Source organism: Vombatus ursinus, unplaced genomic scaffold (genome assembly GCF_900497805.2).
Source record: "Vombatus ursinus unplaced genomic scaffold, bare-nosed wombat genome assembly UNPS02015255.1, whole genome shotgun sequence".
NCBI classification, from domain to species: domain Eukaryota; kingdom Metazoa; phylum Chordata; class Mammalia; order Diprotodontia; family Vombatidae; genus Vombatus; species Vombatus ursinus.
This window is the reverse complement of record NW_020955033.1, coordinates 413,678-441,340: the sequence shown is the minus strand read 5'-3', so window position 1 is coordinate 441,340 and position 27,663 is coordinate 413,678. Positions and strand designations below refer to the sequence as shown.

Sequence of the window (27,663 nt, the reverse complement as noted above, 5' to 3'; positions counted from 1 at the left end):
ATATGAGCGTGTATGTTACAAACAAACACAGACACACACATATATGTACACACAATGTAGTCCCCTACCTATATAAAGTTGTCAGTTTAGTAGGAAGATGACATTAACACCAGTAAATGTAATATGCAAAATTATATGACAAATATATTAGGAAGTTCCTAAATAAAAGTTCTCTGTGAGGTCTGAAGGAGAAGGTCATTACTGACTTGGTGAGGGGGAAATTATGGGATTTTTAATGAAGAAGTAACACTTGCATTACATTTTCAATAATGGGTAGAAATTCAACAGGTTAAGGTATGATCATTCTAGGCACAGAGGAAAACATAAGCAAAAACATGATGGCAGAAGAGAACAGCTGCGTCTTTGTTTGTTAGATAGTAGTCTATTTTTGCCTGGAGCATGGAGTGTGTCAAAGACAGTAAAATATTGGAAAAGTAGGTCTTATCATGAAGGACTTTGAATCTCTGGCACAGGACTTTATATTCTACTCATTTGATAATAGGGGGCCACTAAAGATTTTTGAGTAGAGGATTGATGTGATTGAGTTTCTAGCTAAGTAAGTTAAATAAGATTATTTTAGAACTGGTATGAAGGACAGATTAGAAGAAAGAGAGTGTCTCCATTAACATGCATGACCAACACGTGCAATGTTTAAAGCTGTACAAACAGTGTCATCATCTTATGGAACAAGATGTGGTGAAGAAATTGGAGCTTGGCATTCCTTAATGAAAGGATAAAATATGAGTTCTGGGCATTGATTGTCTATAGGAATAAAAAAATATAATTCTTATATGACTCCTTTATTTCAAACAATTGAAACTTTACAGACAAAAAACAAAACTGGGTCCTTTATAGGGGATAATTAAAGGAAGTGTCTCTAAGAAATGATATGAAAGGATGAGAATTAAAGAAAAGATCTCTTGATATCATCCCTACACCAGCTCCACTTGAGATCCTTGCTGTTCCCTGTTCCCTTTAGTCTCCAGATATGTCCTTTGATGCCTATATATTGCATTTCCCCAAATCTGACACAATCAATTCATCTTAAAGACATGGAAATGAATTACTTCTCCTTCCCTCAAAAAATATTATTACAATCTGTGGTTACTTGTTAATACCCTTCCTATTATAACCGCTGCTGAACATAGTACACTTTAGAACACCCAGCTCTTGGATCAACTTTTTTTAGACTTACCAGTTAAGAGTGCTGCATATTTCCTGCAATCATCTTATGCCTAATCTTTTCTCTGACTAAAATATTCTCTTTTCTAAATATTGCATGCTGTGCTTCTCTCTAACACACTATCTTTTCTTCCTTTCCAGTTCTCTTGAATTTCAGTGGATTAAAGCTAGTAATAAATAATAGCTCAAGTAAGTCAATAAAGATCTATGGGCAGAGCTTGGTAACTGCCAAAATGGGGGTGGGGGGAGTCCTGCCCTGAAGAGCCATCAGTCATCTTGACTATGCTAGTACTATGTAAACCACAATGGGCAATCCAAAGCAGGTAGGTGCCTGGGGCCGGTGAATAGAATTCCATGGCTTAGCTGGCATTCCTCTGGTAACAGAGGGTCTTTTGATAATTGCATGCAGTGTGGTTTCCTGATGTTCGGTGGCCCATAAATCCTCACTGTGAGGCAGTTTTTTACGTCTCTGGAATGTGTTATAATGGACAGCACTGACCTATGGACAACTTCTGAAGAGTGTCTTTGTGGCGTAGGAATTTTCAGTCCATATTATAACAGGCAGCAAGGCTTTGATTCCCCACTCACATATCAATTCCTCCAGCTAGTTATCTTGCTGGATTTAAGTCCCACCATTTGCATGACTCAGAGAGATAGATTGCTGATTTCTCTAAGAACTATTGAGCCATTTTGTGGCAGTGTGGGATCTAATAGTGGTTGCACAGCATAGGAATGTCCAGGAAATCCCAAAGGGGGCTTCATTTCATGGTCATCAGCTATGAGCTACTAAAAAATAATAATCAAAGCAAAAACAAGGACAGAGACAACAACAACAGTCTTCCACCAGTAACTTCTTTGCCCTCATATCCATCCCCAAGGCTCCACATCCAGACTGAAGCAACAAGTAAAGTGATTTGATTTTTAACACTAAACCTTTGATGGATAGATTTATGGCTGAGCCGGTTTCATAGGGTTCCTGCTGAGATTTTTAACAGCATTGCTGGCAAAATCCAGCTTCCCGTGGCGGCCTACGTTCATTGTAGTTGTCTCCTGTGGGTGAAGAGCTTCATTAAAAAGCTGTTCATCCTATGGATTCAGGTGTGCCACCTATAAATCTGGGTTCCTAAAGGGTTAACCAGGCTATTTAGTGGGATGGATCACACCCTAGGCAGCCAACAGGGTGGTGCTGTTTTCTCCCAAAACCTCTGATGAGGTGTCTGGACATCCATGTATGTATGTGTATGTTTATCCTATTTATGATTCCAATAGTTAGTGTTTATGTGTCACTAGGTTTTGTGCTTCTCTCTAACACACTCTCTTTAGAAAGCAAAATACTTTATTGTACATGGTCTCATTTGAACCTTCCAATAACGGGGATAGGGGCTGTTATTATGCCCATTTTGCAGATGAACAAACTGAAGCTGAAAGCTACTAAGTAACCTGTCCATGTTCACATAACTAGTCAAGGTCTGATGCAGAATTTGAAATCAGGCCTTTCTGACTCCAAACTCAGCACTCTTAAACCCTATGTTACCTAACTGCCTATGAGGATTTGTGTGAAGTTAGCATGTTATAATAATATGAGAACTGACTTCAGAGCGAAAAAACCCCTGGATTTGAGGCCTGATTTTTCTACGTGGGTGGCAATGATGAAATACTTCATAATAATTCTAAACCTTCTTTGCAAAATGGGGAAAACAATAATTCACATTATCTCCCTCATGGTATAATTTTAAGGAAATGGATTTGTAAACTATTTTACTCTGGGAAAAGGATTTTGGATTTGGATGAATGATTTAATGACTGTCATTTAAGAGCCTTGTGATCTTGCGTAAGTCACATCCCCAGATGGCTTATCTGAAAAACAGAGGGTGATTTGTACCAGATGACTTCTAAGTTCTCTTCGAGCTCTAAATCTATGATCCTATTAAATATCTTTTTAAAGTTTTATAAGTATTAGAGTATACAAAGTATTACTTATGAAGTAGTACACTTGTATATTTATAAAGTAGTATTTAGAAAATATTATAAGTACATATTTACAAGTATTAAAAATGTGTTTGCATTGATAACCAGGAGAATTAGTTTCTGGGACTCTGCAATTAGTCAATAATCATTTATTAAGTGCCTTCTGAATATCAGATACTTTACTAAGAACTGGGGTTACAAAGAAAGGCAAACAACCAAAAAAAAATCCCCTTGCTCAATTTTTTTCCCCCTTTGGGCAGATTAATTAGCTTCTTTGAATCTCAGCTTCCTCATTGGTTAGGTGAAAGATTTAGATGAGGCATAATATTATTTATTATTTTTAAGTCACTTCAGAGGGTATGGTAAGTAGGTAGAGAGGATGTGTTTAGGAGCTGAGGATGGTAATGGTGAATGGAGGACACCAATGGGAATCCTTGACTAGCAATGCTGATTACACTCTCTTAAATTAGTTCCATGGGGTGGAAAACTTCCTGCCCACCTCTTTGTCGTTTTATGTACAAGTCAACTTTTAACTCTGCTTCTCTCCAGCTGTTCATTTAATGGTTTGCTGAGCTAAGGCAATCCTTTTCTGACTGTCAGTAGCTTACAGATTAAGAAGGAATGAAACTCAAGCAAGAGAAATATTTTGAAATTAGACATAGGAGATAGCATGCTATCATGGAAAAAACAGTGACCTGGGAGTCAGGAGAACTGCCTCCACATCTGGGACTTGATGCTTAATAACTGGGTGAGTAGTACAGGCAAATCACTTTATCTCTCTAAGCTTCAGCTTGGTCATCTCTAAAATGGGCATAGGATATTTACATGACTTAAAACACAGGCTTGGTTATGAGGGAAAAAAAACTGTAACCCTTAAAATTCTCTAGAAAAGTGAGTTAGTAAGGAACACTGGATTGAATCAGAACTATTTTGAGGGGCTCTATCATTGCTTGCTTGAATGACTGTGGTCTGCTTAATTGGCCTTTGCAAACTTTAGTTTCATAATTCATTAGGTTTGAACCTCTGATGTTCTCTTCAGCTTGATAGCGCTATGCTTCCTGCTATCATTCCAGGATTTCCATCAGTTCCCCTTACTCTCAAGCAGTTAACAGCTATTTGGTCTTGAGTGGTTTTTAATCTTCATGGGGTTGCCGAGTAGTTGGACTCTGACATTTCTACCTCTCTGCACAGCATGGACAACATCAATTGCTATTGCTGCATCATCTCTAATTGCCTTGTTTTCTTTAGGCAGTTGAGAATTTTCGATTAGCTCCTGGCACCTTTCTGACTAAGGAGCTTCTAAGTTACTTTGCTAGTAAACTTCATCACTGGTTAACGTAATACAGATAAGTTTAGATTATATTTAATTTTATCACTATGACCAGAAAATTAATGGTGGAAAACATGGTTTAGGTTTGAGAAGTGAAAGAGATTATTCTGCCACCCTGGAGATTCTTCTGCCCTGGGGCTAGCTCTTTTGTTTGGTGACTACCTTTTCTGGACCAACTACTATTTCAGGAAAAGTCCCAACCATGCTTCACTTCACTCCCAAATCTCCTACAAACTCTTCCATAGCCTTGATTTACTGCCTTGGAAACACTTTTGCTCTAGGGTTCTACCTATACTCTTTTCTTTTTTTAAATTTTCTTTATTTTTAATTTATGGAATAAAACATGCATTTTCAAAGAGCATAATAAAAAAAGATGATTGTACATGAAACTACAAGTTTATTAAGTACATCTTCTTATTCCTTTTACGTATATAATAAACTTCTTATGTAACTTTTTTCTTTTTTTCTTCCCTCTCCCCACCCTAGAGATTAGACACAAATATGATGTAAAATCAATCTATACATACTTCTATTTATCAGTTCTTTCTCTGGATGCATATAGTATCTTTTTTCATATGTTCTTTGTGGTTGATTTGAATATTTATAATAGCCAAAACGACTTATTAGCTCAAAGTCACTGTTAAAACAATATTGCTATTATTGCACACAATGTTCTCTTGGCTCTGCTCATTTTGCTCTTTGTTATTTGGCACAAGTTTATCCATGTTTTTCTAAGATCAATGAACTCATCCATTCTTATAGTACAGTAGTATTCCATCGCAATTATATACTACAACTTGTTCAGCCATTCCCCATAATCTCTAGTTCTTTGCCACCACAAAGAGAGCTGCTATAAATATTTCAAAACCCTTTTCTATTCTATCTTGATAACCTCCCCTCCTCCAAGTTATAGAACCAGAAAGCAGGATCAGATTAACTCTACCATTGTTCTTGAAGAGAGTGTATCTATTTCCATATCTGTCCACTATTCCCCTTTGTGGGTATTCCTCCCTAATAGAATGTAATCTATAGATAGATAGATAGATAGAGCACTTATTAAGCATTTATTATGCGCTAGGCATTGTTCTAAGTGTTGAGGATCCAAATATAAATAAATAAGACAGTGCCTGCTGTATAGACCCTAATGGGGCAAAGTAGTGTATAAAAAAAAAAAAAGGATAGAAAAGGACGTGGGGCGAGCATTGTCATGGAAATGGCCTGAAAGTGAGGTGGAGGCCTGGATATGGGCAAGATAAGGTGAAAGGTCAGCAATTAGAGCTCACAGTTCTCAATTAGAGAATAAGTTCCAGCCTGGAGACTGGGTGCTAATCTAGACGTGGAAGGAGGAAAAACTGAGTAGAGAAGGGATTTCAGAGAGATGACCAGGAAGGGCGGGGACTGTCTTTGATTTTTGTATTTGGAGCAGCAAGATGGCACAGTAGGTAGAATGCTGAGCCTGGAGTCAGGAAGACTCAACTCCCTGAATTAAAATTTGGACACTTAACTAACTGTGTGACCCTGGGCAAGTCACTTAACCTTTTTTGCCTCAGTTCCTGAGCTGGAGAGGGAAATGATAAACCACTCCAGTATCTTTGCCAAGAAAACACTCAAATGGGGTCACGATGAGACAGACATGACTGAAACAAGTAAACAACAGCAAATTTGTATCCCTAACACTCAACTCTGTTCTTGGTACACAATAAATACTTAAATGTGGATACAGCATTCGGCCTGGAGTCAGGAAAACCCAAGTTAAAATCCAGCCTCAGATCTTTCCTAGCTATGTGCCCCTAGGCAAGTCATTTAACTTCCTTGCCTCAGTTTCCACAAATGTAAAATGGGGATTATATATAGTGCCTACCCACAGAGTTATTGTGATGATCAAATGAGATAATATTTTAATGAGATGATATTTGAAAAGAAATTAGCAAAGTGCCTGGCACATAACAAGCACTATATAAATGCTTATTCCCTTTCCTGTTCTCTTCCTTTCCCTTTATTCATTCAGCCATTTTTACTTGAGTCTTATGCCTATATACTATGAATATTTTCTTCCAGAATAGAGTCGGAAAGTTGGACTCTGGCAGACAAGAAACAATTGTTTACTGATATTGGTATACCAGAACCAAATATTTTTTTTTAAATTTAGTATTTTATTTTTCCCCAGTTACATGTAAAAACAATTTTTAACATTAGTTTTTTAAAATTTTGAGTTCCAAATTCTCTCTCTTCCTCCCTCGTCACCTTGAGAAGGCAAGCAATTCAATAAAGGTTATACATGTGGGGTCATGCAAAATATATCCATAATAGTCATGTTATGAAAGAAAACCGACAAAAGAAAACTCAAGAAAAATAAAGTAAAAAAAAATGCTTCAATCTGTATTTAGACACCATCAGTTTGTGTGGTACAGCAACTGTAACACAATTAAATTCAGAGACTTCTCAAGGTGGAAGGAAAAAGTTACTTTTTATTACAATTGTTACAATCTCATGAGAAGGGGCATCTGCTCCCCCAGTTCACTACCAGCAGGAGAGAGGCGAGGCGAGGCACAAACGACAAAGAGAAATTATATACCCTGTCGCAAATAAGCCCCCTACCCACCTCTGTCCCACCTCTGGCTGGGAGGCAGGGCTCACATTCTAAGCACGAAAATCTTCCCCAGAGACAAAGAACAAGAAAACAGGGTAGAGCCAGTCAAACTGTATATGTCCTTATTTGGCAAACTTAGTACTGATATGGCAGTAAAGGGGGCTGGATTCCATAGGTTGAGTAATTTTCAGGACAATGAAACTTAGGCCTGTTGGTCTCTTTCTTTGTTCTCTGGAGCCTTCCTCCAGTTTCGAGACGGTCTCCCCTTCACCACCCTGAGAAGTCTTCACAAAGTCCATACCCCACTCAAGTTCTTTTTCTAGGGATGGATAGCATTTTTCATCATAAGTCCTTCAGAGTTGTCTTGGGTTGTTGTATTGCTGAGAAGCTCAGTCATCCACAGTTGATCATCTTACCATATTGCTGTTACTTTGTACACAGTACATTTCACTTTGCATCAGCCCATGGAAGTCTTTCCAGGTTTTTCTGAGAGCATCCTGCTCATCATTTCTTATAGTACTATAGCATTCCATCATAACAACATACCACAACTTGTTTAGCCATTCCCCAATTGATGGGCATCACCTCAGTTTCTAATTCTTTGCTCCTAGAAAGGAGCTGCTATAAATATTTTTGTACATCAGAACCAAATATATGTGTTCAGTAAGACCATTAACTAATTAGATGAGAGGTCAGAATAAATATTACATCAGAAAAATTGGTACAGATGAGAATACATTGTTAACAGCTGTTATGATTTAAACCTGAACTATTCAAATAAGCAATTAAGCCAAAAAATGGGAAATAGAAAAAAAAAGGAAAATTATTGACCTTAATCATCACTATCTCCTGTAAAAGCTTAAGCTATGCACAATGGCCACCACAACATGGAGAACCAAAAGCCATATATACATTTGATCTCTTTGCTAATTGGAGAGAGATGTTAGCCAAGGACAACACCAGTTTATAGACTAACATTTTAAAAGATTTTTTAAAATCTGAACTAAAATATCAATAAAAAAGCTTTTCCATACATACAACAGAATACAAAATAAAGATGCTATATGTAACCATGAATCAGAATTTCATATTGCTCATGTTTTTCTAAAAAGCAATATTTTTTCCAATTGCATGTAAAAACAATTTTTAACTTTTAAAAAATTTTTGAGTTCCAAATTCTTTCCCTCCTTCTCTCTCCTATCTCCTCCTTGAGAAAGCATGTAATTTGATATAGTTTATGCGTGTGCAATCATGCAAACCATATTTCCATATTAGTCACATTGTGAAAGAAAACAGACAAAAATCCCCAAGAAAAACAGAGAAAGTAAAAAAAAAAGTGTATGCTTTGATCTACATTCAGAATCTATCAGTTCTTTCTCTGAAGGTAGATAGCAGTTTTTAATTGTAAATCTTTCATAATTGTCTTGGACCATTGTATTGCTGAGATTGTACAATGTTGCTGTTACTGTGTACAATGTTCTCTGGTTCTCTGAGTTCTTGTCATGTAACTTTGCTTCAGTCCATGTAAGTTTTTTTTTCAGGTTTTCCTAAAAGCATCTTGCTTATCATTTCTTAAAGCATGATAATATTCCATCACAATCATATACCACAATTTGTTCAGCCATTCCTCAATTGATGGGCATCCCCTCAATTTCCAATTCTTTGCCACCACAAAAAGAGCTGCCATAAATATTTTTGTACTTATAGGTCCTTTTCTTTTTTTAAAATTTATTTGGGATACAGACCTAGTAGTTGTATTGCTAGGTCAAAGGGTATGCATGGTTTTATAACCCTTTGGGTATAGTTCCAAATTGTTCTACAGAATGGTTGGATCAGTTCACTACTCTACCAATAGTGTTTGTGTCCCAATTTTCGAATATCCCCTCTTACATTTGTCATTTCCTTTTTCATATTAATCAATCTGACAGGCATGAGGTGGTACCTCAGAGTTGCTTTAATTTATATTTCTCTAATTAATAGTGATTTGGAGTATTTTTTCAAATGACTATAAATAACTTTGACTTCTTCATCTAAAAACTGCCAGTTCATGTCCTTTGGCCATTTATCAATCAGGGAATGACTTGTATTCTTATAAATTTGACTCAGTTCACTATATATTTGAGAAATTAGGCCTTTATCAGAGAAACTTACTGTAAAAATTATTTCACAAAGAGAATTACTGTGTATTTTCCTCCATCCTATTTTTCTCCTCTTATTTCCTTCTCTCTCTTTCCTTTTACCCTGTCCCTCCTCAAAAGTGTTTTGCTCCTGACTACCACCTTCCCCAATCTGCTGTTCCTTCTATTAGCCTCCCCCCCTTTTCTTTTCCTTTTCCCTTCTTACTTCTCTGTAGGGTAAGAAAGATTTCCATATGCAACTGAGTATGTATACTATTCTCTCTTTCAAACAATTCTAAAGAGAATAAGGTCCAAGCATTGTCAGCCATGCCTTATTTTCTCCTCCATTGTAAAATCCCTTTTATACCTCTTCTATGCGAGATAAAATTCATGCTATTCTACCTCTACTTTTCCACTTCTCTCAAAGCATCCCTCTTTCTCACACCTTAATATTATAATATTTTTAGATACCATCCCCTCATAGTTAACTCATATCCATGCCCTTTGGCTATGTATAATCCTTCTAACTGCCCTAATAATGATAAAGTTCTTAGGAGTTACAAGTATCATCTTCTCATGTAGGAATACAAATAGTTTAACTTTATTGAATCTTTCGTGATTTATCTTTCACGTTTACTTTTTTATGCTTCCTTTGAGTTATATTTAAAAGTCAAATTTTCTATTCAGCTCCAGTCTTTTCATTAGAAATGCTTAAAAGTCCTCTATTTCATGTTTTTCCCTGAAGGATTATACTCAGTTTTGCTGGGTAGATGATTCTTGGTTGTAATCCTAGCTCCTTTGCTGTTTGTAATAGCATTTTTTAAGCCCTCCAATCCTTTAATGTAGAAGCTGCTAAATCTTATGCTATCCTGACTGGGGTTCCATTTGAATTGTTTTTGTTTTTGTTTTTCTGGATGTTTACAATATTTTCTCCTCAACCTGTGAGCCCTGGAACTTGACTACAATATTCCTGGAAGTTTTCATTTGAGATCTCTTTCAGGAGGGGATAATTGGCAGATTCTTTCAATTTCTGTTTTATCCTCTAGTTTTAGGATATCAGGGCAGTTTTCTTGATAATCTTATAATATTGTGCCTAAGCTATTTTTTTTTAAAAATCATGACTTTCAAATAGTACAATAATTCTTAAATTATCTCTCCTTACTCTGTTTTCCAGGTTAGTTGTTTTTCCAATGAGATATTTCAGATTTTCTTCTATTTTTTATTCTTTTGATTTCATTTTATTATTTCTTGATTTCTTATAAAGTCATTAGCTTCCACTTGCTCAATTCTAATTTTTTAAGGAATTATTTTCTTCAGTGAGCTTTTGTGCCTCCTTTTCCATTTGGCCAATTCTGCTTTTTAAGAAATTCTTCCCTTCAATATTTTTTGTGCCTTCTTTACTAAGCTGTTGATCTTTTTTAAAAATGATTTTCTTGCATCACTCTAATTTGTTTTCCTAATTTTCTTTTACCTCTTTTATTTGATTTTAAAAATCTTTTTGGAGCTCATCTAGGAATTCTTTTTTTTGGGGGGGGAGTGCTGAAACCAATTCACATTTTTCTTTGAGGTTTTGGATGTAGCTGTTTTGACTTTGTTGTCTTCTTCTGAGTTTGTATTTTGATCTTCCTTGTCACCATGATAAATTTCTATGGTCAGGTTCTTTTTTTGTTGTTTGCTTATTTCCCCAGCCTATTTCTTGACTTTTAACTTTATGTTAAAGTTGAACTCTACTCCCAGGATGGAGGGGGCACTGTCTCAAGCTTCAGGTTTTTTGTTCTGTTGTTCTCAGAGCTAGTTCTAGGAATCTGTAAGTTTTCAGCACTTCCAAGGTGGTATGATCAAAGGAGAGGTCTGGTCACTCCTCTCCTAGCCTGTGCTTTGGTATTTGAGTGACCACATGTACTCTTTTCCATCCTAGACCTGTGACTAAGATCTTCCCTGTTTCTGCATGCTCTAGTGAGTTAGTGCTCTACACCCTGACACTTCGACTGGAAACTGACTATTGGCAAGGCCATAGAGTCCTGCAGAAAAGGGTCCCCTGTAATATCCTTCTGACTTATTGTATGAACCCTTTGCTGTCTGCTTGTTGAGAGCTCCAGAAGCCACCACTGCTGATTCAGTTGCCTTCAAGGACTGCTGCTGGCTTGCTGGGGTGGCCTGAGCTGGACTGCGTTCTACTCTTACTTCAGTGAGACAGACTTTTTTTTAATCAACCTCATTTATCTTGGCCTGGTAAAATTTTTTCATCCCAACTTTTTGTTGGTTTTGCCATTCCAGAATTCATTTGGAGTCTTTATTTTAAAGTTATTTGGTGGGGGATTTGTGAGAACTCAGGTAAGTGCCTGCCTTTAGACTGCCATCTTGGGCCTCCTGTCACCACCCTCTTCTCCTCCCCGCTTGCTTTCTAAAAAGCATTATGTAAGAAATTCTCTGTGCTCTTTTCAAAACTGTTTTGATTTCTGTTTCCTTCTGAACTTCTTCTAGTCTTTTCTGTGCATTTTTTTGGGAGGTGCTGTTTCCCTATCTTGCCTGAATTGAAATTTCAGCAGTCACTCACTGGACAGATCCAGATTCTAATGATGATTGATATGGAAGCTTTAATCTGCTCCATTTTTCTGACTTGGGCCAGTTTACCACTCCTGATAGGCACCATGGTAGCCTGCTGTTGGGAGAAAAAGTAGGAGATTCACCACATTAATTCTGGACTTAGTATTTATATCCAATCATCTTTAGTTCTGCTGCAGCTCAGAACTCCAGAATTTATGTAATCCACCACCTTCAGCCTTCCTTAGTAGCAGGGATTACAAGCATGGCCCACCACACCTGGCTCTTCTGTGCATGACAAAAAGTCTCTCTCTCTCTCTCTCTCTCTCTCTCTCTCTCTCTCTCTCTCTCTCTCTCTCTCTCCCTCCTTCTCTCCCTCTCTCACTATTGCTAATCCACTTTTCCCCATTAAAAATGAGAGAAAGAAATAAAAAAGGGTATTTTCAACAAAATGAATCTACCCAGTAGTTATTTCCAAAATTGGATGTATATTTTTAGACTTTGTATTAATCAACTGTTTTGGAAGCTGAACAATCTGCTTCATCATAGATCCTTTAGGGAGATGTAGTCATTTCTTTGTTCAGAGTTCTTAAATCTTTCAAAATTGTTTTTCTTTATGTTGTTCTTGCATAATTTTTTTCTGGTTCTGCTTATCTTGCTCTTTGTTAGTTCATATTACTTACTCATGTGTTTTTTATGGGAAAATGATTTTTTTTCCATTGAGTCTCAGATTGTAGGTACTACAGAGTATAGGGCAAGAGCCACTGGAGCTTTTGGTCTCTGGCCTCAAGCAGGTTCTCTTAATCTGGGTAGTCAGAAGGACAGGAACAGAGACATAATGAGAGTTTATTTAATTACTTTATTCTATTCTTATCAATGGAGTTGCTGACATAGGGAACATAGCTTTCCCTAATTACTTTTCTTGCAGGGGTCGGCAAGAATATGGTAGGAGCTCCAAGTCCTACAGCATCCCCTAAGCCTTGATGGGGGCCAGTCAAGGCATCAAGACAACATTACAGTTTGTATATTCCCCCCAAGCCTTGATGGGGGCAGGTCAAGGCACACACAGCATTCAGCTAGCACATTTCCCAAATCCCCCCTCACTGACCAGTGCTCACTTTATTTATAGAGAAGCACATAAAGAAGGCAATTTGCCAGCAATAGCCTCACAAGTTTACATTAACTTTAGGAATATTATGGTGAATCAGCATAGTGAATGCATAGTAGGTATTTACAACTCAAGCACAAATGTTTATCTTATTGTTATATCTTACTGAACAGTCACAGTAGAAATTGCTTATGATGTGAAATCTTGGGAACTAGTAGATTGTTTATGGTCGTGGATCCTGGGAACTGGTATCTATGATCCTGGGAACTATTATCTAAAAAAAGAGTAACAAAATCCACTTACGTACACATGGTTACTCATTCCTTTTTGGGTTTCTCTAGATTTATAATTTTTTTATATTACTTAGTGTTTTATTTACTCATATCTCCAGCTTTAGTTCATATTTGTGGCTTTCTGCCAAGCCTATGCTCCACCTGTTTTGGGGTGGGCTTTTGGTTGAAGTGGTAGGTCCTGTTTACTCTTGCTCTGGATCCTCTGGGACCCTTTCCAACTTTTGAGGTTCAATCTTCCTGGATCATTGCCTTTCAAAGTGTTGAATATTCAGGATCCTTGTAGGCATCTCAGGGCAGAATTAGACTTTTCAGAGTTCCTGAGCTTAGACCAGGGGTGGGAAACCTATAGCCTTGAGGCCACATGTGGCCTTCTAGGTCTTTGGGTGTGACCTTTTGACTGAGTCCAAGTTTTATAGAACAGATTCTTTTTTTTTAGGATATTTGTTCTGTGAAATTTGGATTCAGTCAAAGGGCCACACTTGAGGACCTAGAGGGCCACATGTGGCCTTGAGGCCACAGTTTCCCCAACCCTGACATAGGCTATCCTTGTCTCAGCCCTGTGGAACCACATTGTTTGCTGTCCAGTTCCAGTTCCCAAGTCTTCCAAGATCTCCACCCTGGGGCTTTCTCAAAGGAGCCCTCTGCTACTTCTTCCTTTTAGATGCAAAGTCTAATAGGATTATATGTGTTCCTGACCCATTTCTGGTTGCACTGGGAAGCTACTCCATGCTTGAGATGGATTTGTTGGTAGACTCCTTTTCTTGTTCCTTATGGGCTTCTGGCTAGCTTTTTGTGGTTCCTAGGATTTCTTGGTCTTTATTCTGTCTACTATGAACTTCAATTTTTTGCTAGAGTAAGAATATGGCAGTTAAGTGGTTTACCTCCTGTTCATGAAGCCATCTTGCCCAGAAGTCTTGATAGATTCATTAGTAAATGGAAGAATGGGACATAAAATTAAGAGCTGTATTATATAGTAGAAGAATAAAAAACAGAGAAAGTGAAAAAAAAAAAAGGCTGTAGAAAACTGCCTGTGATCTAACTCGGCTACCTGGAAGGGACCCTAGCAGTCACCTAGTATAATTCTACCATGAAAGGAATCAGCACCATGAAACATCTGACAAGCAGTCAATCATTCTCTGCTTCAATGTCTCCAACGAGGGGAAAAGCCATGCTCAGGGCTGCCTATTTAACTTTTGGATAGCTCTGTTTGTTAGGAAGTTTCTTCTAGATTTTAAACCTTGATTGGCCTCTTTGAAATGGTTCTGCCCTGTAGGACTAAACAGAACAAGTCAAATTTCTTCTCTTTTCCAGGTCATATATACTAACTTTCTTCAACCAATCTGTGTATGAAATGGAATTTAGTTCATGAACATTTTTTCTTAAACCATGGCTACCAGAATAAAACAAAATACTTCAATTGAGATCTGATAGGGAAGATCGCTGGAGAACTATCAGCTGCCTATTCCTGGAAGTTTTACTTCTCTTAGTGTGGTAGAAGATTTCATTAGCTAACTCATACTGAGCTTGCCTTCCACTGAAACCTCTAGATCTTTTTCAGAACAACTGACCATACTTTATTCACCTGGTACTTGCAAAGTTTTTGTTTGTTTTAATACTGAGTGTAAGACTTCACACTTAGCCCTATAAATTTTGTCTTGTTAGATTTAGCCTATTGCCCTATCTTATAATCTTATAAAGGTCTTTTTGGATCCTGACTCTGTTGTGCAGTATGTTAGCTATCCTTCTCACCTCTGCGTCATCTGCAAATTTGGTGAACATGCCACCTAGGCCTTTATCCAAGCCACTGATTAAAAAATGGTAAACAACACAGAGTCAGACACAGATTCCTCGTCATTGTCACTGAACTCTTAGAATCTAGTCATCCAATCAGTCTTGATTTCATCTAATTATATTATCACTTCTTCCATATCTTTCTATCTTCTCCATGAGACTAATTTGAGGTATGTTGTCAAAAGTTTTGCTAAAATTTAGATCAACTCTACCCATAGCATTTCCCTATTTGGCTAATCTAGTGATCTTGCTAGAAAAGGAAATGAGGTTAGTCTGGTATGACTTACTTTTGAAAAAGTCAGTTAGTCAGTTAATAAGCATAAGCCATTCTCTTCATAATCCCAGCTTACCTTTTAGGATGTTCACCAATCATCTCTATGATCCACTTGAGGATTTTTCCAGGATTTGAATCAAGCTCACCAGGCTATAATTTTCATACATTTTTCTCTTCCTTTTTTTTTTTTTTTTTTAAAATAGAGGTATTTGTTCTTTAGTTTGCAGTAATTCTCCATTTCTCTTTGACCATTTAAGTATCACTGACAGGGACTCAGCAATCATATCTGTCAGTTCTTGCAGTACCAGAAACGGTGATAATACTGAGAGAAAGACAACACATAGATGAATGGTGGAACAAATATGCCCATATTTCTCTAAAAAGCTTTTTTTTTCTTTACCCAGTGACAAAGAATCATTATTTTTGGAACAGCATGATGTAGCAGAAAGAGGTGCTATATTTGGTATCAGAAGACCTCAGTTCAGTTCTAGATTCTGATACTCTATGACTGTGGTCTAGTCACATCCTCTTTGGTCTGTTTTATCATCTATTAAATGAGGGACTTGAAGTAGGTGCTTTTTAAGATCTTTTTTTTTTCTTTAGTTTCTCCTCTAATAAAATTTAGGTCATCCACTGAAAGCTCCATGTCTCTCCTCTTCCCCATCTCATGTCACTCAGACATCTTCTACCACTCTCTACTAATGTGAAGGGGTGGACCTTCTCCTTCCAGGGCAAACCCTTCTACAGACACCTTTGGTCTTTCCTGGGTCCTGGGCTTTGTTTTCTTTTTCCTCTACACTGTCTTGCTTGGTGATCTCTTTACCTCCCATGAATTTATTATCATCTCTATGCAAAAGATTCTCAGCTTTATATATACCCAGGTCTAGTCTCTTTCCTGAGTTCCAGCCTCTCATCTTGATTTCTTTTGTACATCTTTAACTGAATATTTCATATATATCTCAAACTCAACATGTGCAAATCTAGAAATCAGTGTATTTCCCTCGAAACTTTCGTGTCTTCTAAATTTCATTGTTGAGGGTACCATCTTCTTCCTAGTCACCGAGGCCTACAACTTCAGTGTCGTCCTTTACTCTTCTCTCATACTTGTCTCATCTCTTGTTGTCTTATCCTTTCTACCTTTAAGACTTCTTTTGTTTATGTCACCTTTTCTCCACTCCCAGTCACCACCTTGGTTCAAGCCCTCATCACTTCATACCTAGAGTGTTGCAATAGTCTTTTGGCCAAGTAGTTTTCCTGCCTCAGATCTCTCCACTACAATCCATTCTTCTATTTAGCTGCCAAAGGGATTTTCCAGAAGTGCAGATATTACCCTACCTGCCTTTGCCCTCCAGTCAATAAATTTTAGTGACTTTTGTTACTTCCAGGGTAAAATAATAAAATGCTCTGTTCAACATTTCAGTCTGTTTGACTTTTCCATTCTTCATACAATTTACTCCCCTTCACATAATGTATGACCCACCACCACAGGCTACCTTGCTTTCCTAACACATGACATTCCATCTTCTAACACTATGAACTTTTTGTTGGCTCTCCCCCTCGCCCCAAGTCTATGCCTAAAATGCTTTTTCGCTTATTCTCTGTATCCTAGCTTCCTTCAAGATTCAGTTCCCAACTAGAGGTCTTTCCTTCTTCTCTGCCCCATCCTTTCCATGTCCCACTCCTTCCTTCAGTGCCTTCCCTGAGATTACCTCCATTTGCCAGATGTATATCTTGTATCTACAGTTCTTTCCCCACCCTACCCCCATTATAATATGATCTCCTTGAGTTCAAGGACTGTGCTTTGTACTTTCATTGTATCCCCAGTGCTTAGTACAGTGCCTGGCACAGAGTAAGCATTTAGTAGATTCTTGTTGACTCACTTTTGACTGACTAATCTATGATCCTCTGAATCTCAGTGTGCCAGTGTGCTTCAAGGCAAACTTGAAATACCACTTAAGAAGTTAAAGTGAGAAATAACATCTAGAATAGAACAAATGCCCACCAAAGACATCTGTTCTGGAGACAATTCAATCTTGAAAACATTGCAGGGAGCAGCCATTTTTACAAGGTATCTCTAGGTGGGAGAAAGGGAATCAGTCACAGGTGATCTCATTACTCCCCAAAAGGTGATTGAGGACACTAATTAAGTATTAGCTCATAGTCCTACTTTCCTACAAAGATAAGGAAATTCCTGTAAAACCTTTATGAGTGTGATCCACAGGTAAATACAGAGTGTTCTTTATGAGGTTTAGAGGGGACCAGGGTAAACTTTTTTCAAATGATTCACTAGAGCAGATTTCATCTTCACATTCACATAATTGACTGAATGGTTTAGAAAAAAATAAATATTGTTTTTTTTTAATTACACCAAAAATATTTGATTCAACAGCACAAAATATAGTCTTAAGTAATGATGTGCTGGAGATAGCTTGTTCCATCTTGAGTCAATTGTCAATTTTCAATGTAAGCATTTATACCTTGGAAATCAGCAAATGCTACAAATCAGGGCTTAATTTGCTTTGTTGACTTCTAGATTTTAAAATGTGATGAAGGAAATGTTGATAATGCAGATTAAACTTAAAATGTGTCGTGCATGAAGTACATGTGTATGTTGTTGTTGTTGATTCGATTTTTCATGGCTCCACCTGGGAATTTTCTTGGCAAAGAGACTAGAGTAGTTTGTGATTTCCTTCTCCAGCCCATTTCACAGATGAGGAACTGAGGCAAATGGGGCAAAGTGACTTGCCCGAGGTCACATAGCTGTTAAGTGTCTGAAGCTGGAATTGAACTCATGAAGATGAATCTTCTTGATTCTAAGCCCAGTACTCTATCTGCTGTTCCAATACATATCTATATCTCTCTACAAAGAGTATATAAATATAATATATAAAATATATTTAAATATAATATATATAATATGTTTTATGTAATATATATTTAAAATACTGACATGATATTACTGATAATAATATATATTATATCTGTATGTGTTTGTGAGAGATAAAGAGAGAATGGGGAGAGAGAGAGAGAGCCAGTTATTAAACACTTATTAACATACCTCTTCCATTAAGTAAGGGCTGTCCTCCAAGAAGGTTCATAGGATCATAGTTTGAGAGTTGGAAGGGACGCCATAGGCCATCTTGTTCATAGCCCCCTATTATCCCTTTCCTCTTTCCACTCCTCTTCCCCATACCTCATTTTACAGATGAGGAAACTGATCCACAGGTAGGTTAAGTGATTTGTCTAATGTAACACAGACAGTGAGGCAGGATACGAATCTAGGTTTTTTGCATCTTAGAGCTAGTGTTTTTACCCTAGGCTGCCTCTACAGGAGTCTTTCATGCCTATGGGAAGATCATATGGAAAGCAGTAATAAGTACAACTACAGAAAAACCAACTCTTTGGTCAACATTCATCTTATTAAGGTCAAGCATCTAATAGCGAAATGTATGCTCTTCAGAGGTGTTTGTTCCTTTCTACTGTCATGGAAGACCTGTACGTGTGGTCCACAAAAAAAGGACTCCCTAAAGATAGTGAGGATGTGACTGTTTGTAAACAATTTTGAGCTGATTACATCAAGGCCCAGGACCTTACAGGACTTTCTCAATGAGGTCCATGATTACTTTAAAAGATTGAAAATATTTCTTTGGCATGTACTTGGTCTGTTTCAGCTGTTTTTCCTGATTTTGTCTTAAGTTTTACTTCAACTTCCTTACATAACACATTGGCAAATGAAGTTCATAGGATCCTAGATTTGTAGGTGAAGAAGACCCTCAGAATCATATAGTTCATGATTCTTCAGCATTCTGAACAGCCCATAAAAAAACTCAGTTTTTGAAAAAAGCCAATTGTCAAGACATTTAGTTGATTGGCTAGTCCATTTAAGTATTATTTCAACATATAGATTTTAGACAGACAGTGCAGTTAGACACTGAGTTAGTTCCAGAATTGAATATGAGTAAGAGAGTTGATTATATTGAATTTGAGTAATTGAGCAGTGTGTTTAATGATTCTGACTTGCTCCTGAGGGGGGAAAAAAAACAAACCGTATCTTTAGCATCAGTTTTCTTTCAACAAAGCTATATGTTTGTAAATGTTGTGATGCCACAATCTCCAGTGTTGTAGAGTGATCCAAAAGGCAATGAAAAAATGCTTGGGGCAGGGTGGGGAGGGGTTACACATTGGCTGCAGAATATTTCCTCTGAGACTCAAGAAGTACCATGATTAGAGTTTATGATAAGTAATGATTAAAGTTTGCAGAAAGTTACATGAGTAGAGTTTGTAGTAAGTATCATGATTGCAATTTCTAGCAAGTAGCATGAATAGATAGAGTTTGTAGTAAAGAACATGATTAGAGTTAGTAGGAAGAATCATGATTAGAGTTTCTGGTAAGTAACATGATTAGAGTCTCTTCACATTGACTAAATAATTAGATGTTGGTTTTAGATGTATCATATTACTTCACATCACAAGTCAGAAAGAAGACTGAAGGATATTCCTTGGTGTGTTATGACTCTCCCAACATATTTTCTTTACATCTACAAGTAGTTGTAATGAAAGAAATTTGGCTCAGATTTTGATATTTTTGACAACCTTAAATCAAGAATGATGTGGATCATTTATTGACTTTTAAATGAAGTAAGTTAATCAATAAACACTTATTAAGCTCCTATTATGTGCCAGGCACTTTGCTAAGCACTGGGGACAAACAGGAAGGCAGATGGCAATTCCTATTCTCAAGGATTTCATAGTCTAATAGGAGAGACAAAATGCAAAGAGCTACGTACATGCAAGCTACATACTGGATAGACTGGAAATAATCAACAGGGAGAAGGCACTATAATTAAGGAGGATCGGGAAAGGCTTCTTGTAGAATGTATGATTTTAGCTGGGACATGAAAGAATCCAGGGAAACCAAGAGATGAGGAGGGAGAGCATTCTGAGCATGGGCAGAAATGGGGCTCAGCCAGTGAAAATATCTGGAGTAACTTTATCTGAAAACTGATACAATTGTGTTTTTATACTTTTACTGATTCATATCATGATATTTAAGGACATCTTTGTTTTTTATGTTTACATGAATTCGTTAGATCAAAATAGAATGCAATAGAAGAAATGATAATTATTCTTAGCACGTTTTTAGTAACCTTCTCTGTTTTCCAAATACATCTTCCATCATTAATTCATTAGTCCACACAATTAGCAAATCATTCATAACAACAGTCTTCTGAGAATTCTTGCCCTGATTTCACAGATGAGGGCATGGGGAAAGTGACACTAAATGATTTGCCCAAGGTCAACAGAGTTCATATCAGGATCAGAATGAGAAATCAAAATCCCTGCTTCTTAGATCTTTACTCATTCTACTCTGTCCCCCCAGGAGTATCATCAATGTGGTTTCATTTTATGAAGATCTTTAATTCTCAGCCATTAAGAACCATTTTATTAGAAAGATAAAAATAAAATAGAGTTTAATTAAGCAGCACCCTTGCAGTGAAAAGTGGTGTTTAGTTTATGTACAAGTCTTTCACCTTTGCAAAGAAGGGCTCATTTAATATAAGTTCATTTATATACAATCTGAAATTCTCACCAGTTTTGGACTACCATTTAAAATTTTTTGTATAAGACCTGATATTTAAGTAATGAGGTTGTGTATATTCTGGACAAGTAATCCCACATTTGTTTACCTTTGACTTTGCATATTTTCATATATATATCATATATATGTGTGTGTGTGTGTGTGTGTGTGTGTGTGTGTGTGTGTGTGTGTGTGTGTGTGTAGTGAAGACCTTAGGCAATTATATGTTTTATTTTAAATAAAAATGAATGTTTGGGTGGGGCTTAAATTTTTATGTAATTACAACAACTCTCCGGTTCACTTTATATAAGCAGGTCCTGGCAACCTATTATGAAAAGTATCTGTGATAGACTGTGTTGGTAGTTGAGGGAAAGAAATAATTTATTTCTGAAGACCCTTACTGTTGAAGTCATGTGTAGAATTTTGGAAGACTTTTATAGTTGGAGGGCTGGTAGGTCAAAAAATTGCATTTCCTAAATCTACTCTTCAATCTTTGAATTGCTTTTATTAAAAAAAAAAGATGGTAGTTATTGCTCTTTTTTGCTAAGAAAAATTAATCTTGTAGCAATTTGTCGGTTCTGAATAATGGCCAAATCTAGTTGGAAGGGAGCATTGGTGTGTAAAATTGAAACCAGTTGTTAATCCCCAAGTTATTTCAATTTGTGTTTGGAATATAGCATGTGTTGGGTTTTTTTTTTTATACTTTACTCTTATTAGAATTCATTTGCATGCCCTTATATTGTCAGAGAAGTGGCTCAGGAACATACTGAATTACAGAGGAAAGTAACTTTTGAATTAAAAATTTTCCATGGATAGTCTATATAATTTGTAATCCAGACCTTCAGTCAGTGAAGAATGTTTAATCTGAGAATTCAGCAGCAATTTACAGTGTGAACAAAAAAAAACCCAACCAAACAAAAATAAAAAAAAAACAAACTTGCAGTACATATTTTTGAAAGAAAACGGTTTTCATAAAAGCGAACTGTTTATTAGATATAACAAATATATGATTTTTTTGCATGCCTTTATGTTACAAGGATTGTGTTTTTCTTTAATTTAGAGGAGGAATTTGGTGGAACTGAGGCAGTTAGTGATAAGATTGCCAAAAGGAAAGGAAAAGAACAGAAAATATTGTCATTGAAACATTTTTTAAATACATAGAAGAGAACTGAAGGAAGTTCAGAAGAAAACAGATAGCCAGGATAGTTTTGAAAATAATGTGTTGATATACACAGTGACTATAGCAATGTAGATGGAAAGGCCAACACAAAATATAAAAAGTGAATGTTGCAAAATTCTAAAGAACAAGAATGAGTCCAAAGAAGAGATGTGAGAAGACAGTCCTACCTTGCTACTTTGCAGAGGTGGGGACCTATATGGGTATGGAGCACTACATATATTTTCAGACTTGTTTGATATATTGATTGGATTTGCTGATTTTTTTCTCTTTTTTTCATTTAAACAAATTTCTTTGGTTATGTGGAATGGCTTTGGGAGCAAGAGTAACAGGGGAAATTTTTACTATGTAAAGACAGAAGAGATCAATAAAATGTATTTAAAATGAAAATAATGCTTCTTTATAATATTCTTTTTATTTTTTAAAAGCAAGCTATAAATAATACAGATTTAGGTTTTCACATGTAAAAATGTCTTCTCTATTCTCCTTGATATATGGAGATATTTTTTCCCCTGGTATTCCTTAAATTCAGGCTAAAAAAAATAAAGAAAGAAAAAAAATCAACATCTAAAATATTTTTTAAAGGTCTTTTGGATGTTATTGTCAAAAGAGGAAACATATGCATTTTCCAAAGTCATCAAACAAGAAATCTTTCTCTTGGCCTTGATAATGTCTCTGGAATGGCGACTGGAATGGTATGTTGCTATTTTTTATTGCCACAGGATGCTAATACTTCTCATCTTTTAAAAACAAAGCGGAAATAATTATTTTCATTAAATAGTTTTATAAAACTTTCTGATTTAATTTGTTATTATCTGTGTATTTCTCACCTTTGTAATTGTTGTTTCTTTCTAGCCAAGGCAAAAGGTTTTCAATGGAAAATGAGGAATTTATTTAACTAATGTGATTTAAGGACAATTAATTGAAATAAATTAATATTAAAATGGATATAGATGTGGAAAGAACCTCAGAAGTCATTTAGTTCCACACTCTTCATTTTACGGATTAGGAAACTAAGGCCCAGGAAGTTTAAATGACTTCTACAGTTACACAGGAAGTATGAGGGACAAGATTTGAACTCAGGTCTTTTGATTTCAGCGCCAATGTTCTTTCTACTGTATAAAGCTTTACAGAATATTACTGAATTATCTAGCCATTATAGAATACCTAGCAATGTAAGTTTCATATGTAGCTATACCTGCCTAAAGGAAGAATATTGGCTGTGACCCTTTAAAATCACTTTAAGTGCTTTATTTTATTTTATAAAGTGTATATTTAATTCAGCACAATAAGGAGAATTCCTTTTAAGGAACTTTATATTATTCAGTCAAATTTTAGAAGTAGCTTATGATATGCCACATTGTATAGTTGAGATATATATATTGTATTATATTGTATATCATAACATATCATATATAATATTATTATATATTATATAATATGCCACCTCCTTGCACTCATGGATCTCAGGTGTTCTGAAGAATGATATGGTTGAAGATGATGCCATATCATGGACAACAACAATGACTTTATATTACTATGGGACAATAAAAGTCTAAGAAAAAAAAATCAAACCCTTTATGGGCTTAGATTCAGGCTGTGTGCTACAGATCACCACACAGATTTTAGTTCTTTCATTTATTTCACTTTCCTAATCCAAAGTTTTCTATTCTAGGCCAATGGTGGAGCTCCGTGTGAGCTCAGAGTGCTCTATTTGCCCAATCGCTGCGTCATTCTGGAATCAGTCATGGTCCCTGGTCACACAGTTGCTTTCAATTGCCAAGGCAAAGTAGCTGATGAATCAACAGACAGCTATGCAGGGCTCTCGAAAGAATTTGTGATATATGCTAAGGTAAGATGGAGGAAAGTGATATAAAGAAATGATAGCAATGGGTTTACCTTCCTCAATTTTAAAAAAACCTTCAGTAATTAAAATCATTTTGTAGAAGTCAGAAAGTTTTCCACTAGGTGGCGCTCATGTCTCCTGCCTTAATAGTTTGCATGAACTTCTAAGCTTTAGAGATCTGTGCTATCCAATGTATGTGTGAATTTGAAAGTTTATCATATTTGTAGGTTCCATGTTTTTAACTGAATCATAATTTAAAAAAAGTTTTTCATGTTGTATAAGCTTGGTGAATAACAAATTTAAGGTTCATGCTTTTCCCTTTTTAAGTCTTTTTGAACTTAAGCATAAAAACGTCATAAAAACATTCAAGACCTATACATTTGTCAAGATGAAACTACCCTGAAAATTGACAAGTGTTTAAATATATGGCTATGAAATATGATTGCAATGCATTAGAGTGTTCTTTTAGTGATGTGCATGTGGTGTAGTAGAAAGGCCTTGGATTTAGATTCAGGAAACTTGGGTTCTAATTCTAGCACTAACTAGTTTCAGAACTAACTACTTTCAGGAACATGGTTCAGTGGTAAATGCCTGGAACTGTGGGACACAGGATATGGATTTGAATCCTGAATCTGTCATATATTACCCCTGTGACCTTGGGCAAGTCACTTCATGTCTTTCAGCCTCAGTTTCTTCATTTGTAAAATGAGGTTTCACTGAATGACCTATAAAATTTCAGTGCTTAGCACAATGCCTCCAGCACTTAGCTTGGTTCTTCGCACATGATATTTGCTTGATTATTGCTAGTTGACTAACTGACTGAAATTCCTATAAATCATTTAACCACTCTGAACCTAGTTTCTTCATGTGTAGAATGAGGGGACTAAACTGAATGATCTCCTAGGTCTCATTCAGTTCTAAAGTTCCATGATTCTTTGGCTTAGTAGTGGATAAATCAAGTACAAATAGTTATAGGCAGTAGAACATTTGTTTTAGAACCAAATTTGCCTTCTTTCCCTCAAAAACACCAAAAATCTCAAGAAAGTTTCTTTGCTTTGTATTGTGGGAATTTTCTAGATTCCCAATTGACTGTCAGTTAAGTATGATGTTTCTAGGAGTTTTCATTTTGGGATCTCCTTCAGGTGTTGGTGAATTCTTTCAATTTCTATTTTGCCCTTTGGTTCTATGATATCAGGGCAATTTTCCTTGATAATTTTTTGAAAGATGCTAACCAGGCTTTTTTTTTTTTAATCTTGGCTTTCAGGTAGTACAATAATTTTTAAGTTATCTCTCCCATATCTATTTTCCAGGTGAATTATTTTTCCAGTGAGAAATTTCACATTTCCTTCTTTTTTTTTCTTTTGATTTTGTTTTATTGTAACTTGATGTTTTATGGAGTCATTAGCTTCTACTTGCCCAATTATAATTTTTAAGATATTATTTTCTTTATTGAGCTTTTGTATCTCCTTTTCCATTTGGCTAATTCTCTTTTTTAAGAAGTTATTTTCTTTGTTGAATTTTTGCTTATCTTTTTTTCATTTTTTTTTATTTTACCAAGCTGTTGACTTTTTTTTTTAAAATTCTTTTGCATTACTCTAATTTCTTTTCCCAATTTTTCTTATACTTCTCTAATTTGTTTTTTAAAATCCTTTTTTTAAGCTCTTCCAGGAGTTCTTTTTGGGCCTGAGACCAAATTTCATTTTTCTTTGAGGCTTCACTTGTAGCCATTTTGACACTATTGTCTTCTTCTGTTTGTGCCTCCTTGTCACCATAGCAACTTTCTATAGTCTTTTTTTTTTTTTGCTCATGTTTTCTACCTATTTTGTGACTTGTTGTTTTTATCTGAGAGTTGGGCTCTGCTCCTGCACTGTCTCATGCTTCTTGTGATGGGGCTCAGGGCCTTACTACCGGCTTTTACTAGGCCTCAGGGCCTAGCTACTGGCTTATACTGGAGTGGGTGGTTGCCTGCTGGCTTGTAGTGGGGGAAGTGGGGCCTGCCTGTTGACCTACACTCGGTGTGGGGTTTTGCTGCTGGTCTGCCCCAGGGGCAGGACCTTGCTGCTGGGTTGCTATGGAGGCAGGGCCTCTCTGCTGGCTAGCTCTGGGGGAGGGTCTCACTGCTATCCAGCCCTGGGGGGGGAGTCTTGTTGCTGACTGGCCCTGGGAGCAGGGCCTCTCTATTGGTCAGCAATGGGAATGAAGCCTTGCTGGTAAGCTGTACTGGGGGTTGGGCCTCGATGGTATATTACCCTGGGGTTCAGAGCCTTTATGCAGACCTCCCTATTGTGCAGACTGCCCTGCTGCTCTCCAGCCTTGCTCTCCTCCCACCCCGTGAGACAGATTTTTCTTGCTATGCTGATAACCTACTTCCCTGCTTCTAAATGAGTTTTTGAGGCAGTTTTCAAGTTGCTTGCAGGGGAATTTGGGAGAGCTCCAGGGATTTCCTTCCTCACTCTGCCATCTTGGAACTGGAAGCCTGCTATAATTCCTCAATGAAGAGAACAATATACTTGGTTAAAGACAATTGATTTGTGAACTGAGAGCTCAAGCTCATTTTCCTAAAGTGCAAATGCTAGAAGATTCCATCCTCTGGTGCAATGACATCGTCATGTGGCTGTTGCATATCTATGTTTTTCCATTTGGGTAGGTGTAAATGTTGGAAAAAGGGATCCTGTGAAGTTCTTGACTGGTGAGAAAATTTATTAGACATGATTGAGTAAAAAGGGCCACTATTGCTCTGATTGGGCACGTATGGTTTGTGGTTCCAGAACAAATCTTTTTTTTTCATGTATCCACAATTGCCTGCTGGTCAAATAATGAAATTGTAGATTTAGATCTGAGTGAAACTTTAGAGATCTAGTCTAGCGCCTCCATTTGTTCCCCGGAAGATGTTTTATTTTTGCAATAATCATTGGCTAATTTATTTTCCTCCATTTTTAGTTTTAGTGATGGATTTTGTACATCACACTTCTTTCCAAATATAACCCTTTATCCTCCCCTACCCTAGTGAGCTTTTTTTTTGTTTAAAGATTAAGATTTTGTTCTAAAGATTAAAAAAAAAAACAACATAGTTTAGCAAAATGAAAAGTCTTACCATGTCTGACAACATATGCAGCATTCTACATCTCTAGTCTTCCAACTCTTCAGTGAAAAGATAGAAGTATATTTTCTCAACTCTTCTCTGGAATGAACCTTGGCCATTTTAATTATGTAAGATCCAATTTTGTTTTCTTATTCTTTCCCTTTCCATTGTTGTAGTCTTTGTGTAGAATTTTTTTCTCCTGGTTCTGCTTACTTTACCTTGCATCAGCTCCTATAAGTCTTCCCACGTTTTTCTGAATACTTCATAAACTTCTCATTTTACTCCTCATTTTAGAGAAAACTGAAGTCCAGGGAGGCTCAGTGATTTCTACAAAGACATGTAGGAAGGTAGTAGCAGAGCTGGGATATGAGCCTAGGTCTGCTGACTTTGATTTTACCACTCATTGCTATATCATTCTCCTCTTCCTAAGACATTCAGATCAGGAATATTTGCCAGAGAATAGGTATCCTAGACAACAAAAGGAAGAACAAGGCTATTACTTAATACTTAAACCTTCTATCAATTTCTTTAAAGGGTGTGTTCCACAATAGTGCGGTAATTCTGCTCACCACCAGCTTATGCCAGGCGCTGACCCTCCATTCTGATGGTAGTTGCAGTGGTGCAGGAAATCAGTCGGAAGAATCTCACTGGAAAGTGCATAAAATCAGCTCTGGGGTTTGCATGTTTGAAAGTGTGAAAAATCCAAGAATGTTTCTCAGGATCAAGAACGGCCAGTGTGATGGAAGAGTAAGCATCTGCTCTTATTTTTTCTCAGCAAATGTT

General features: G+C 36.6%; 1 protein-coding gene across 1 annotated transcript in view; it reads left to right on the top strand.

Moving 5' to 3' along the window:
• LOC114031725 (lipoxygenase homology domain-containing protein 1-like) overlaps nt 1-27,663 on the top strand; it is a gene marked incomplete at its 3' end in the record, with an annotated part of 576,714 nt that overhangs the window by 136,185 nt on the left and 412,866 nt on the right. Inside the window, exons 14-16 of the mRNA XM_027846874.1 lie at nt 22,538-22,647; nt 23,628-23,804; nt 27,415-27,627. Coding sequence (XP_027702675.1) covers nt 22,538-22,647; nt 23,628-23,804; nt 27,415-27,627 — 500 coding nt within the window. The remainder of the gene's footprint in view (nt 1-22,537; nt 22,648-23,627; nt 23,805-27,414; nt 27,628-27,663) is intronic.